At 43.0% G+C, this 16,617-nt stretch overlaps 1 protein-coding gene across 1 annotated transcript in view; it reads right to left on the bottom strand.

The window, feature by feature from the left end:
* The window catches only part of sult1st6 (sulfotransferase family 1, cytosolic sulfotransferase 6), a 50,480-nt gene that overhangs the window by 22,510 nt on the left and 11,353 nt on the right, over positions 1-16,617 (bottom strand). Inside the window, exons 3-4 of the mRNA XM_029713468.1 lie at positions 1,697-1,794; positions 1,244-1,370 (exon numbers count right to left, since the gene is read on the bottom strand). Of these exons, the coding sequence (XP_029569328.1) occupies positions 1,244-1,370; positions 1,697-1,794 (225 nt within the window). The remainder of the gene's footprint in view (positions 1-1,243; positions 1,371-1,696; positions 1,795-16,617) is intronic.

The following is a 16,617-nucleotide window of genomic DNA, read 5'->3' as shown; positions in this document are numbered from 1 at the left end:
TTTGGCCAAAAATATGTGAACACGTGCTCATCGAACATCTCATTCTAAAAGCATGGGCATTAATATGGAGTTGGTCCCTCCTTTGCTACTATAACAGCCTCCACTCTTCTAGGAAGGCTTTCCACTAGATGTTTGAACATTGCTGCAGGAACTTGCTCCCATTCAGCCGCAAGAGCATTACTGGGGTGGGGCACTGATGTTGGGCGATTAGTCCTGGCTCGCAGTCAGCATTTCAATTCATCCTAAAAGTGTTCGATGGAGTTGAGGTCAGGGCTCTGTGCAGACCAGTCAAGTTCTTCCACACCGATCTCGACAAACCATTTCTGTATGGACCTCGCTTTGTGCACGGGGGCATTTGTCATGCTGAAACAGGAAAGGGCCTTTTCCAAACTGTTGCAACAAAGTTTGAAGCACAGAATGGTCTAGGATGTCATTGTATGCTGTAGCGTTAAAACTTCCCTTCACTGGAACTAAGGAGCCTAGTCCGAACCATGAAAAACAGCCCCAAACCATTATTCCTCCTCCACCAAACTTTACAATTGGCGCGATATATTGGGGCAGGTAGCGTTCTCATGGCATCCGCCAAACCCAGATTTGTCCGTCGGACTGCCAGATGGTGAAGTGTGATTCATCCCTCAAGAGAACGCATTTCCACTGCTCCAGAGTCCAATGGCGGCAAGCTTTACACCACTCCAGACAACGCTTGACATTGCGCATGGTGATCTTAGGCTTGTTTGTGACTGCTCGGCCATGGAAACTCATTTCATTAAGTTCCCGACGACCAGTTCTTGTGCTGGCTTGCTTCCAGAGGCAGTTTGGAACTCGGTGAGTGTTGAAACCGAGAATAGATGATTTTTACGCACTACGCGCTACGCTCTTCAGCACCCGTTCTGTGAGCTTGTGTGGCCTACACCTTCGCGGCTGAGCCATTGTTGCTCCTAGACGTTTCCACTTCACAAAAACAGCACTTACGGATGAATGTGGCAGCTCTAGCAGGGCAGAAATTTGCCCAACTCAATTGTTGGAAAGGTGGCATCCTATGACGGTGCCACATTGAATGTCATTGACCTTTTCAGGACGGGCAACTCTACTGCCAATGCTTGTCTATGGAGATTGCATGGCTGAGTGCTCATTTATCCAAAGCGATCCTGGCATTGAAAGCGCCATGCTCTGCCAACTGAGCCACACAGGACCACATTGGTATTAGTCATTAGGAAAATGCTAGTTTCATTATATTACTTACGTTCTCCATTCATGAACTTGTGGATGTAGCCTTCCCACGGTCCAGGCTCAGGCTGGGTTAGATTCATGCGGTCAAAGTGGTAGTAGCTGACCAGGTTGTCCTTAGCATTCCTCGCAACATAGATAGCCTGGAGAGAAGATGTACGGGGGAAGGTGTAGAATTTTGTTTGTCATTTACTGTTCTATGGATCAGTTTTCAGATAACGTTAACTGAAAATATATACTTCATTCTAAAGCATTTCCAAACTCATTAAAAAAAATGTAAAATCTGAATCTAGTACCTTTCACACTATAATGCCGACCAGAACTGTAATGTGCTAGCTCTGATATTTTCCCTTTTCCCTTTTCAGCACGGTTCCAACAACTACGGTGGATGCATAACTAGCCCAGCACAGTACAGTTCGGCTCAGCTTAGTAGTATGAAAAGGGAATTAGGGGTCATACTCCACCTTACCTTGCATTTGTTTTTCCAGAACCCTTCGGGCACCAACTTGAAAGGCAGATGGGTCTTGATGACCCTTGGAGGGTCCATGTTTTTAAGGAGGCTCAAGCCTAGGAGACACAATAGGATAAGTAAAAGATTAGGGAGTTCTTGAAGGGTTAAAGTATGGGTCATTCTTACATTGCACTGGCTTTTGCATCCCTCGCCTTGAATTTGGGGATGTGGTTCGATGTGGGTGTGTTATGTTTACTATGTTTGTTTGCTATGTTTCTTTGGTATGTATGTTTGTTATGTTCGTACCCTGGAAGTTATTGTTGTTTGACCCTCTATACTCAACGTAGTTGAGTTATCCTTAACATCCTAAGCCACTGTACTATTTTTGACTTTGGTTAAAGGACTGACAGTTGTGTTTGTGATGCTAACGCTAGCTCACGAATGTGTGGATGTTTGAATTGGAAAAAAACACAAGCCGTTTATAAATAACAAGTCTCATTCTTTCAACATAACATTGGTGACGATTGGTAGTTCTACTGTCTGTAAAGAAATGGGTGGGATTTAGGTTGATTCTTCTGCTACGATTGGAAAGTGTGCACTGTCTACAGCACAAGTGTGGCTGTGATTTGGTTATGGCCAGCAGTGCCTGGCCGTAATACTGTGTGGGCAGGATTGAAATCTAAACCCAACCCAAGGAAAACTGTGACATTGTCGTTTCCTTAAATCTCACAAATCTCAGTTTTGGAAGATAGCTTTCTGACTTTAGGACCAAAGTTCTCCTATTTACACTTTTTTGTCAATTTTGCAACTACAATTTATGTTTACGACTAATATTGATGCCAAATAAGCTGTTTTCAGCAGAGAAGTTGGTTTTGGAGTCCCTATTTAAAAAGCCAAATTCAATACATCTGCCAATTCATTTCCAGCAATATTGCCACTGCCTGTCTGTGTGGTGCCCGCGTCTTCGTGTAGCCAGTAAGCGATGCTAATGATAACCATCTTTTGGGTAGACACAAAGGGTTTCCTCAAAACCTTCTCAATTTAAAGTTAACTACAAAGTAGGCCTTCCTGACAGAATGACAACATGATTGTTTGTATCAATTGGGTGGGCATTGTTTTGAAAACTCTGCCATCACATGTGCAGTAGCAGAACAGAAACTTCGCTAGCCAAACACATTCCTCTCTTGCTAGGTTTGCACTTGAATTAAAGGGAAATTACACTCAGAAATCAAAATGTGATTTAAGGCTTGACATGGACTCGGAACATACCATTTTGTTGTTTCTATATAAACAATTGTAATGTTGATAGTGAAAAACTGAAGAAAAGAAAGAAGAAAAAGAGTTGTTTATTTAAGTATCTGCCCAGTGTTCCAGGTTTATATGAAATATTACATAAAATGTATTACAATGTGAATTGAAATTATCATTAAGGGTGTTAATAAGCATCTTTTCTCGGTCCCTGCTTGCCTTGTTAGGAACGAATAGAGTGGTTTAGGGCGTATACCTGTCAAAAAAATGCTGATTTGCTAGCTCAGCCAATGAGACGTGAATACCCTTGGATATTCAAATTTGCTACCAACTCCACGTGGGGCAGGGCTGCAGGCTTGCCTTTTTTACAGAAGGCTACTACTTGTAGGCAAATTGTATGGATCAGGGGTGTCAAACTCATTCCATGGAGTAGTGGAGGCTCCTCAGAAGAGGAAGGGGAGGACCATCCTCCTCAATGAATTTCATGAAAATTTAAATTAAAACATTTTAAAAATTATCCTTATTAGATAAAACTATACTAAATATAATCACGTCAGCAGATAATTTATTATAACACTATTTTGCAAAGAAGTTCAACAGTAGCCTCAATAGCACTCTAGAGGGTAGCACCATGGTGTAGACGGAGGACAGCTAGCTTCCGTGTACATTGACTTCAATACAAAACCTAGGAGGCTCATGGTTCTTACCCCCTTCCGTAGACTTACACAGTAATTATGACAACTTCAGGAGAACGTCCTCCAACCTATCAGTGCTCTTGCACCATGAACTGACATGTTTTCCACCGAGTCAAAGGATCAGATAATTAATCAAGTACTGATAGCATAAGCTACAGCTAGCTAGCACTGCAGTGCATAAAATGTGGATAGTAGTTGACTCAAAGAGAGAGAAATAAAACAGTTGGACAAGTTAATTTCTTCCTAATTGAAGGAGAAGCAAGAGAGAAATAGAGAGAGAGAAAGATTTCATTTATTTTTTTAACTTTCATTTTCACTTACTTAGCTAGCAACTGCAGCTAGCTACAGTGGCTTGCGAAAGTATTCACCCCCTTGCCAGTTTCCTATTTTCTTGCCTTACAACCTGGAAATAAAATGGATTCTTTTGGGGGTTCGTATCATTTCATTTACACAGCATGCCTACCACTTCGAAGATGAAAAATATTTGTTATTGTGAAACAAACAAGAAATAATACAAAGAAAACTTGAGTCTAAACAACTATCCCCCCCCCAAAAAAAGTCAATACTTTGTAGAGCCACCTTTTGCAGCAATTACAGCTGCAAGTCTCTTGGCGTATGTCTCTATAACCATCTAGCCACTGGGATTTTTGCCCATTCTTCAAGGCAAAACTGCTCCAGCTCCTTCAAGTTGGATGGATTCTGCTGGTGTACAGCAATCTTTAAGTCATACCACAGATTCTCAATTGTATTGAGGTCTGGGCTTTGGCTAGGCCATTCCAAGACATTTAAATGTTTCCCCTTAAACCATTAAAATATTGCATTAGCAGTATGCTTAGGGTCATTGTCCTGCTGGAAGGTGAACCTCCGTCCCAGTCTCAAATCTCTGGAAGACTGAAATAGGTTTCGCCTCAAGAATTTCCCTGTATTTAGTGCCATCCATCATGCCTTAAATTCTGACCAGTTTCCCAGTCCCTGCCGATGAAAAACATCCCCACAGCATGATGCTGCCACCACCATGCTTCACTGTGGGGATGATTTTCTCGGGGTGATGAGAGGTGTTGGGTTTGCGCCAGGAGTAGCGTTTTCCTTGATGGCCAAAAAGCTAGATTTTAGTCTCATCTGACCAGAGTACCTTCTTCCATATGTTTGAGGAGTCTCCCACATGCCTTTTGGCAAACACCAAACATTTTTGCTTATTTTTGTCTTTTAGCAATGCCTTTTTTCTGGCCACTCTTCCGTAAAGCCCAGCTCTGTGGAGTGTACGGCTTAAAGTGGACCTATGGACACATACTCCAATCTCCATTGTGGAGCTTTGCAGCTCCTTCAGAGATATCTTTGGTCTCTTCGTTGCCTCTGATTAATGCCCTCCTTGCCTGGTCCATGAGTTTTGGGGGGCGGCCCTCTTTTGGCAGGTTTGTTGTGGTGCCATATTCTTAAAAATGTTTAATAATGGATTTAATGGTGCTCCGTGGGATGTTCAAAGTTTCTGATCTTTTTTTATAACCCAACCCTGATTTGTGCTTCTCCACAACTTTGTCCCTGACCTGTTTGGAGAGCTCCTTGGTCTTCATGGTGCCGCTTGCTTGGTGGTGTTGCAGACTCCGGGGCCTTTCAGAACAGGTGTATATATACTGAGATCATGTGACAGATCATGTGACACTTAGATTGCACACAGGTGGACTTTATTTAACTAATTATGTGACTTATGAAGGTACTTGGCTGCACCAGATCTTGTTTAGGGGCTTCATAGCAAAGGGGGTGAACACATACGCACGCACCACTTTCCGTTTTTAATTTTTTCGAATTGTTTGAAACAAGTTATTTTTTCCATTTCACTTCACTAATTTAAACTATTTTGTGTATGTCCAGGGCGGATTGTCAGGTGTGTGCGTACTGGTAGCGAAGTCAGGTGCAGGAGAGCAGAGATTTGTGAACAGGCGCACACTTTATTGAGGCAAAAGTGCAAAACGCGCAAAACAGCCACAAGAATTATGTTTAACAATAAACATCTTCGTGAAATACCACGGAAAAACAAACCAGTCTAGTGCGTCAACAACAAACACGTAACACAAACAATCGTACACAAAGACATGATGGGGAACAGAGGAATAAATACATGTAGATTGATTGGGGAATGAAAACCAGGAGTGCAGGGAACAAGACAAAACAAATGGATACATGAAAAATGGAGCGGCGATGGCTAGAAAGCCGGTTAGGTCGACCGCCGAACTCCACCCGAACAAGGAGAGGAGCCGACTTCGGAGGAAGTCGTGACAGGGATGAATACTTTTGCAAGGCACTGTAGTTTAGTCTACTGAAACACCCTGCTCAAACAGAGGGATGCTATGTTAACTAGCTGACTATGACTATCCAACACAACACTGGATCTTTTCCAAGTCAAAGTAAGCTTTTGGTTTTACTAATTTATTGCCACCGGGGCCCGCCAGTGTAACTGCTTACTGACTGTACATTGTAACGTTACTGCATGACCGTAGCGGATTTACTAACGCGTTAGTTCTATTAGCTATGCTGACTATGACGTTACTTTAGCTAATATGGTGACAACGACGTAGGCTGTGTGTAGCGGTTTGGCTTGGAAAGGTTTTTTCGCCTGGTCACAGCTGATGTGTTGTGCATTGATGTCCACATGCGAAGGGATGTGGCTGCTATGAAACAAAACGGGAATAAACATACCTGAATTTGTCCAATAGAATCTCTGCGTTGCAACTGTTGGACTAATGATTACACCCAATATCAGCTATATGCAGGCAAGAGTGTGCAAGGCAGTATTACATTTTACATTTTAGTCATTTAGCAGACGCTCTTATCCAGAGCGACTTGCAGTAGTGAATGCATACATTGCATACATAATTTTTTTTTTGTGCTGGCCCCCCGTGGGAATCGAACCCACAACCCTGGCGTTGCACACACCATGCTGGCGTTGCAAACACCATGCTCTACCAACTGAGCCACAGGGAAGACTTGAATGCCACTGTCTGTCACATCAAATTTGTCTCTCGACCTGTGTGCACCTACCTGCAGGCTAGGTTGTATTAACCTCATGATGGGTATAGGTAAAAATTTGAGTGTCATGTAATAGCCCAATCTGCTGTGGTAGAAAAAATCGTCCTCCTCATTTGAAATGGCGCTGACCGCCACTGGAGGGCTTAGTCAGTGGAGGGTTCAGAACGTTTTGAATGAGGTGGCCAAGGTGGGGCACAGACCCAGTTTAGGGGGGCCATAAAATGTTGAACCTTAATCGATGCAAGGTTTTCAGTAGAATTATGATGGTTCCACGCATTAAATGTTTCAGCTTAGGTTTGGAACATTTCCCTGTTCAAAAAATCATATATTAATTCAGTCTTGTTACAGTGTTTGCATTCAAGGTCAGGATTTTAAATTGGGGTATTAGCATACAGCAGTAAATTCACTTGAAACTGCCATCCAGAGTATGAATTATACCGTGACATTCAAGGGGGTTTCTATTTTTTAAACGGAACCTCCTGTGTGCATGCGCTTGATCATCCACGTACTTTTCTATGTACATAGGGCAGCAGCCTCTAAGGTGCAAGATTGAATAAACGGGTGGTAGCTGGCTAGTGATGGCTATTTAACAGTGATGGCCTTGAGATAGAAGCTGTTTTTCAGTCTCCCGGTCCCAGCTTTAATGCACCTGTACTGACCTCACCTTCTTGATGATAGGCCGTGGATCGAGTGGTTGATGTCCTTGATGATCTTTTTGGCCTTCCTGTGACATCGGGTGTTGTAGGTGTCCTGGAGGGCAGGCAGTGTGCCCCCGGTGATGCGTTGGGCAGACCGCATCCCCCTCTGGAGAGCCCTGCGTTTGCGGGTGGTGCAGTTGCCATACCAGGTGGTGATACAGCCCGACAGGATGCTCTCGATTGTGCATCTGTAAAAGTTTGTGGGTCTTAGGGGCCAAGCTGAATTTCTTCAGCCTCCTGAGGTTGAAGAGGCGCTGTTGCACCTTCTTCACCACACTGTCTGTGTGGGTGGGCCATTTCAGATTGTCAGTGATGTGTACACCCAGGAACTTGAAGATTTCCCCTTCTCCACTGCTGTCCTGTTGATGTGGACAGGGGCGTGCTCCCTCTGCTGTCTCCTGAAGTCCACGATCAGCTTGTTTTGTTGACGTTGAGGGAGAGGTTATTTTCCAGGCAACACTCCGCCAGAGCCCTCACCTCCTCCCTGTAGGCTGCCTTGTCATTGTTGGTAATCAGCCCTACTACTGTTGTGTCGTCTGAAAACTTCATGATTGAGTTGGAGGCATCCATGGCCACGCAGTCATGGGTGATCAGGAAGTACAGAAGGGGGCTTAGCACGCACCCTTGTGGGGCCCCTGTGTTGAGGATCAGCGTAGTGGAGTCAGGAAGTCCAGGACTCAGTTGCACAGGGCAGGGTTCAGACCCAGGGCCCTGAGGTTGAGGATGAGCTTGGAGGGTACTATGGTGTTGAAGGCTGAGCTATAGTCAATGAACAGCATTCTTACATAGGTATTCCTCTTGTCCAGATTGGATAGGGCAGTGTGCAGTGCGATGGCATCATCTGTGGATCTATTGGGAAAATATGCAAATTGTGGTGGTTCTAGTGTGTCTGGTAAGGTGGAGGTTATATGATCCTTAACTAGCTTCTCAAAGCACTTCATGATAACAGAAGTGAGTGCTACGGGGCGATAGTAATTTAGTTAAGTTACATTTGCTTTCTTGTTTACAGGAACAGTAATTATCAGTATTACAGAATAGTGGATATCTTGAAGCAAGTGGGGACAGCAGACTGGAATAGGGAGAGATTGAATATGTCTGTAAACACTCCAGCCTGCTGGTTTCTGCATGCTCTGAGGACGCGGCTAGGGATGCCGTCTGGGCCGGCAGCCTTGCGAGGGTTAACATGCTTAAATGTCTTACTCACGTTGGCCACGGAGAACTCCTTCAGTGTTAAACTAAGCATATAACTGTGTTGACAGTCATCTATCAATAAGTCATTTTGCATGCTGAACAACCCCAGGCAATATCAGTAGCCTAGTCAAACTGTGCACTGTGTGCTGATTGGCGTGCTGACCAACAAGAGGTAGGCTGTGCTTCACCTTCAGCATTCAAATATTTGTAAAATGGCTTGCGCAATATTAGGCTTCATTAGTTGAGTGACAACCAATGTAGTTTGCTAGGTTTTTGATATCAAATGCACTGTTGAAAATTGTGTTTTACCTCAATAAAGTAGCTTAAGCTACCCCCGGAGACACAACTCTCATCTGGCTATAGCCTACCTGCTGATTGAGGATCAATTAGATAATATTTAGATTGTTCAGGTTTACCATCAGCTATAGTTTCGATAATTCCATTTTTGATTGGATAATAAAAATGTTAATATCAATAATTCTAATTATTGACATAGATAATTGCATTTTCTATATCAATAATTGTCAAATTCCGTATATATAAGCTAAAATGTAACATTATTATGTGCCTTGAATGTCAATGAAGAGGAGGGTGGAGAGCACACCAAGAGACGATTCACATTTTGGATTACATTTTCTTTTTTCCCCTACCGATATGCACAACCTACTCCACATTTCTAAAAGGAACGAAAAATTATAGAAAATGTTTCTAATAACAATACAAAATAAGTTGTATTGATTATGTACTGTATGTCCCTATAGTTGGTGGAAGCACCATTGGTAGCCATTTCAGATGTGAATAATATTGAATAAGATTAGTATTGTGATGGCAGCATCATGTTATTGTCACACCTTGATCTGTTTCACCTGTCTTTGTGATTGTCTCCACCCCCCTCCAGGTGTCGCCCATCTTCCCCATTATCCCTTGTGTATTTATACCTGTGTTCTCTATTTGTCTGTTGCCAGTTCGTCTTGTTTGTCAAGTCTACTAGTATTTTTGTGTCTCAGCTCCTGCTTTTCCCAGTCTCTCTTTTTCTCGCCCTCCTGGTTTTGGCCCTTGTTTTGACCCTGCAGACCTGTACCTTTGCCGCACCTCTGGATTATTGACCTCTGCCTACCCTGACCCTGAGCCTGCCTGCCATCCGGTACCATTGTCCCACCTCTGGTTTACTGACCCCTGCCTGCCTTGACCTGTCTATTGCCTGCCCCTGTTGGATTATTAATTCATTGTTAATATGACGTTGTCTGCATGACATCTGGGTCTTACCTTCACACCTGATTGTACGAACTGGCCATGACTGAACCAGCAGACCCGGGCCAGCTGCGCAACATCATCTCCTCCCAAGGAGCCTCCATTGGTAGGCACGAGGAATTGCTTCGTGGTCTTATGGAGGGGTCCAAACGTTGACTGAGCGCCATGACCGGGCGTTGGACATGCTGCTGGAGCAATTCCGCGGGTGGTCTGGGAGGCAGCCTGCCATGGTGGTAACCCCACCGCCCCTCAGTAACTCGGCGGTTAGCAGCGCCGCCCCACCGGCCACTCCACTTTCCCTGGAGCCCCATTTACCTCCCCCGGAATGCCTTAATGGAGAGCCGAGCACCTGTTGGGCGTTTTTAGCTCAGTTGGCCATCATTTCTGAGCTTCTGCCCTCCTCCTCGCACAAAGATTGGACTCCCGAGCTACAGGATTTATCTGTCCCTCTTCCTCTCCCGCTGGCGCAGGTTTCTTCTTCGTGGAGAAAAAAGACAAGACCCTGCGCCCTTGCATTGACAACTGGGGACTCAATGACATTACTGTGAAGAACCGTTATCCAATACCACTCATTTCCTCAGCCTTCAAACATGCAACCTTTCGGTTACTGGCCCAACGCTCTTAACCGCTAGGCTAGCTGCTGCTCGTTACATGTTTTCACCTACTTCATGTAGCTAGCGCTAGCTAACATATTCATGCTTTGCCTATTCCTCTCTGATTTAAAATATACTATTGCACAAACAAACAACATGCTGATCTAGGCCTACACCAGCACTGGTATCAGGCTGTGAAAGCTAGCTATGTTTGCTCTGACTCTGATACATTTATCTAGCTAGCTAGCACAACTTGCTAAGAAAAGACAAACTAGCTGTTTGCAGACAGTTAGATACACAAACTATTAGTGTAATTATAGAATGCTTGTGCAATTATATTAAGAAGCAGCAGTGGAAATCAGCATCGTTGTCACCAACATCTTGTTGCATCTGACCATGCATCTGCATCTGACAACTGCTCCCCTTGAGTGACAGAAGGAAGAGGCCCATTATCAACAACCATCACTCCTGTGTTCCAATGGCATGTTGTGTTAGCTAATCCAAGTTTATAATTTTAAAAGGCTAATTGATCATTAGAAAACTTTTTTGTAATTATGTTAGCACAGCTGAAAACTGTTGATCTGATTAAAGAAGTAATAAAACTGGCCTTCTTTAGACTAGTTGAGTATCTGGAGCATCAGCATTTGTGGGTTCGATTACAGGCTCAAAATGGCCAGAAACAAAGAACTTTCTTCCGTCATTCTATTCTTGTTCTGAGAAAAGAATACTATTCCATGCGAGAAATTTCCAAGAAAATGAAAATCTCATACAACTCTGTGTACTACTCCCTTCATAGAACAGCGCAAACTGGCTCTTCCCAGAATAGAAAGAGGAGTGGGAGGCCCCGGTACACAACTGAGCAAGAGGACAAGTACATTAGAGTGTCTAGTTTGAGAAACAGACGTCTCACAAATCCTTAACTGGCAGCTTCATTAAATAGTACCCGCAAAATACCAGTCTCAACGTCAACAGTAAAGAGGCGACTACGGGATGCTGGCCTACTAGGCAGAGTTGCAAAGAAAAAGCCATATCTCAGACTTGCCAATAAAAAGAAAAGATTAAGATGGGCAAAAGAACACAGACACTGGACAGAGGAACTCTGCCTTACAAGACAACAGACAAGAATGTAAATGCAAAAAAAAAAGTTTTTTAAATGCAAATAAAAATCATAATAAAAAAAGAATGAGATATTAGCCATAGGCTACATATTATACATTAAGTGTGAAACATTACGTGAGGATTACATACACATGCAATCAATGTGATGTGAAGGGAGATTCTCCATATAATCAATAAAAGGTTGCCAAAATTCTGTAAAACGTCTCTGACTTATTCCTCAAGCAGTAAGTAATTTTCTCCAGTGGGATACAACTATTAATTTCCGTTAGCCGCATTGCAACTATAAGAGGGGAATCCGATTTCCATTTCAAGGCAATACATTTCTTGGCAATCGCTAGCAATATTTCTGTTAGCTTTATAGTATGGCTTTGCCTAAGATTGGAAATAGTCAAGTTACCCAGTAGACAGACCTCCGGGTCTAAAGGGAATGCAGCCCCATGAATTGAGGGTATGGTATCTCAGACCCCTTGCCAGAAACTGTGTAGTTTTGAACACTGCAAGTGGAATGGACGAATGTTCCTTCATCTGAGCCACATCTAAAACATAGGGAGGAGATATCAGGGTTGAACTTGTGCAGTCTAGATGGGGTGATATAGAGCTGATGAAGGAAATTAAACTGGATCAGTCTGTATCTGGAGTTCATTGGGAAAGTAACACCATCCCTGCATAGGTCACTCCATAGTCCCTCATCAAGATTAATACCCAGATCTTTTCCCCATCTAAATCAGGTTTACTTAGCTCAGGCAGTGGTAGTCCTGACATAAGAGCATCGTAAACACGAGAAATGGTCTTGAACAGTGGTTGGTCTGCATGGCAGAGTTGTTCAATAGGTGACATCTTAGGTAGGTTCCATTGTCCCTTGAGATTCACCCTAATAAAATGTTGTAGTTGTAGGTAACTAATGAAGTCCTTGTTAGACAAGTGGTATTTCTGTTTCAGCTGTTCGAAGGACATAAGAATTCCCTCCTCTTAACAATGTCCCAGAAGAGTAATACCCTTATCAGACCATGGTCTAAAGTTACTATTCTGGAAAAACATAGAAATCAATATGTTGTTCCACAGAGGGGTTTTAGGGGAAAGAAATCCCTCTCGTCTGAACAGCTCATGCAGTTTGCACCATGCCAGGACAGAATTTATAATTAAAGGGTTGTCTGTGGTAGTTTTTATAGATTTCCTGTCCCATTTGTAAAATAATTCTGCCCCAGAGTCCTCATTTACCTCAAACTTTTCAATGTTCAACCATGAGGGAGAAGGACCTTTGTCAAACCTCTGAGCCAGAAATCTAGACTGTGCAGCCCAGTAATACATTCTGAAATTGGGGAGGTTTAAGCCCCCTTGACCGTAATCAAGGGTCAGTTTGTCCAGTCTAACCCTAAGGGTTTTGCCGTGCCATATAAAATGTCTGATCAGCTTGTCGAGAGAGAAAAAGAATTCTGCGGGCACAGGGATGGGGAGAGATTGCAACAAATATTGAAATCTAGGCAAGACATTCATTTTAATTACATGAATTCTACCCAGTAGAGTGAGAGGCAAGTCCATCCATTTGCACAGGTCACCCTCCACCTTTTGCAACAAGCTGACCAGATTGAGTTTATAGAGGTTGTTCAGGTTACCATCCACCATCATGCCCAAATATGTGAAGCCCATAGGCGACCATCTAAAAGGAAACTTATGCTTGATGGTATGATGATCAAAGACAGACAACGGTAAGATTTTGCTTTGATCAAATTGACCTTATATCCAGAGAAAGAACTATAATACTGTAATAGGTTATGTAAGTGAGAGAGGGAATGTTCTGGATTCGTTAGAAATAAGATAAGGTCGTCCACAAAGAGTGATAAATTATGGGTATGGTGGCCCACCTCAAAGCCATGTATGTCAAGGCACATTATAATGGCCTCAGCCAATGGTGTTGATGGCGAGGGTACAAAGGTGGGGGCTAATTGTGCAACCTTGACTGTTCCCCCTATAGAGAGAGAAAGAGGAGGAAGTAATCCCATTGGTAGCAATTCTAGTTTAAGGAGATTTGTAGTGATTTTATCAAATGTACAAACACGGTGCCTAAACCAAACTTTTCCAAGACGCAAAACAGATATGGCCATTCGATCCTATCAAAGGCCTTTTCGGCGTTGAGGGAGACTGTGACACTAGGTACTTTGTTTTTGTTAGCAAGGTGAATTATATCAATGAACCTTCTGGGATTATTGGAGGACAATCTATTAATTATGAAGCCAGTCTGATCTGGGTTGACCAACAGGGGGAGACATGACTCCAGTCTCTTAGATAGCCTCTTGGTGACCAGTTTACAGTCTGTGTTTAGGAGAGCGATTGGTCTATAGGAGGCGCACTTTAGAATGTTTTTCCTTTTCTTGTGAATTACTGTAGTCACCGCTTGAGAGAAAGACTCAAAAAAGAAGAAAGCAGTTGTCCTCCCTGGCTTTTTTAAGTACCTCCATAAGGTAGGGGACCAACAGCTCCCTAAATTCTTTATAGAACTCTGGAGGGAAGCCATCCTCCCCAGGAGATTTATTAGAAGGTAAGGATTTAATGGCCTCCAACAATTCGGGGACTGAGAACTGTTCACTCAGGCTCTCTCTGTCTTCCTTTGACAGGCATGGGAGGTTGAGAGAGGAGAGAAAAGTGTCAAAAGATATCTCATTAGTAAGAGTTTCTATAGTATTAATTGTCCTCTTACTTTCCTCTGCTACTTTGTGTGCTTTCTCTCCAAGCTCATAGTAACGCTGTTTTGATTTAGTGATGGCCCTCTCAGCTTGATATGTGTTCAGAATATTATATTTCAGTTTATTGACCAAAAGCCTGTATTGATCTTTAGTCGGGCCTCTAGTAGGTTTTCTCTAGATCAGAGATTTCAGATTCAAGGGCACTCAGTTCGGCACCGTGTTTTCTCTTCAGCCCTTTAGTATAGGAAATGATCTGTCCCCTCAGATAGGCTTTCAATGTGTCCCAAAGAATGAAACTGTCAGGAGCGGAGGGTTTGTTTGTCAAAGTCAAAATATTGATCAGCTCTTTGATGAATGCACAAAATTCAGGTTGCTTTAGGAGTGCAGAATTTAGTTCCATTTACCTCGGTAGGAATGGAGATTTATAATACCAGAAGAGAATGGTCACTAAGCAATCTGGGGAGATAATCGGTATCTTACACTCCATGAAACAATTGGGTTGATAGCAAAACATGATCTATGCGTGTGTGTGTGTTGTGTGGGTGTGAATAAAAGAGTAGTCGCTATCCAGTAAATTGAGATCCTTCATGAATGACATGGTGAGCTTGGCGGCTTTGGTAAGAAGTGAGGGTTTATCAGAGGACCTATCAAGAACTGTATCTAAACAAAAAATGTTAATCTTCTCCTGCCAGTAGCCATCCTGGTGGTGCTTGAGCGACCTGAAGGAAGACATTTTGTATAAACATATGGTCATCGAAGTTAGGAGCATAAATATTCAACAGGGTCCAAGACCCTGAAAACATATGGCCCTGCACCAAAACAAACCTGCCCGAGGGATCAGAGATGGTGTTGTTGACGCAGAAGGGGATGTGTGTACTTATCAAAACTGCAGTTCCTCTTGCTTTGGAGTTAAAAGAGGACGTGAAAACTTGTCCTACCCATTCCCTCTTCAATTTCTTGTGTTCACTTGTGTTCACTTGTGTTTCTTGTGTTTCCCATTCCCTCTTCAATTTCTTGTGTTCACTTGTGTTTCTTGTGTTTCTTACAGCCTTTAATTTCTTAAGGTATAGACTATTTTCCTCTTAACCGGGCTGTTAAGACCTTTTACGTTGAATGTGACATATTCTAGTGGATTAAGCATGGGTTGGGTTTCAAATATATAACCGAATGGTAGTCACTCATATGAAAATTGTCAGGTAATGTTTCAACTTTGGTTTGAACACTGAAGTGACCTATGTGAATCTTTTGGAAGGAAACAACATTAAATATAGAAAAAAAACATAAACCCCACCCACCCCGATTGTCGGACTAAACTACGATCCCAAAAATCAAACATGAAAACACTTACATTTACATTTACATTTAAGTCATTTAGCAGACGCTCTTATCCAGAGCGACTTACAAATTGGTGCATTCACCTTATGATATCCAGTGGAACAACCACTTACTTGTAGAGATAAGTTGTTGCTCGCTTTCCATCTTGCTCTTACTAGCTAAACCTTGGCGTAAACTAAAACCTACCAGCTCTCTAAGTTGAAAACAAACATTGTGAATAGACATTTATGGCTGAATATTTACTGCCCACGGTAAGGGCTGCTGAAGTCTCTTTTCAGGAGAGGAGAAACATAAATGGGGGGGAAAATCAATGGGACTAAGCCTAATAATTTGCTTCGCCAAGTGAACATTGACAAAACTAAGATACAATCTTCTGTAAATGTAGTAAAATTCAACACGGGGAAAAAAACTGTTAGTTGAAAATGTCCAAATCAACTGTAGCGACCGAATCACGGGGTAAACGGATCCAAGTTCCAAGTAGACATCAGCAGGTCAGTCCCAGGACAGAACAAACAAGAAAAAAACAATAAACTGCGTCTTATACCACGGATAGACCTTCGTGAATCAGTTCTTTGATAAAAGTGAACACTTCTTACGGTGTGTCGAAGAGATGGCTTCAGCCATTGTACTGAACTTTCATCCGCGCAGGGTGGATGAGGTAGCCGGTGATGTTCTTCTCCTTCAGTGCTTTGGAGGCAGGTCTGAACTGCTTGCGACGTCTGGCGAGATCCGCGCTCATATCCGGGGAAAGGCTGACCCTCTTGCCACCGATGGTGATGTCCCCTTTGGCTCTTCTCCCTGTCCTGGAAACAGAGGAACCTGATCAGGATGGCCTGTAGGGGCTCATCTGGCATGGGTTTCGGTGTTTAGGTTCTGTGGGCGCGTTCGATTTCCAGCGGCTTGGTGAAGTTGGTTAAATCAAATCAAATCAAATTTTATTGGTCACATACACGTGATTAGCAGATGTTATTGCGGGTGTAGCGAAATGCTTGTGCTTCTAGCTCCGACAGTGCAGTAATATCTAACAAATTACACAACATATACCCAAAATACACCAATCTAAGTAGGAATAAATTAAGACTATATACATGTGGGTGAGCGATG

The sequence above is a fragment of the Salmo trutta genome, chromosome 2, assembly GCF_901001165.1.
Source record: "Salmo trutta chromosome 2, fSalTru1.1, whole genome shotgun sequence".
NCBI classification, from domain to species: domain Eukaryota; kingdom Metazoa; phylum Chordata; class Actinopteri; order Salmoniformes; family Salmonidae; genus Salmo; species Salmo trutta.
Note: the sequence above shows the minus strand (reverse complement) of the source record. Positions and strands in the feature narration are given on the sequence as shown.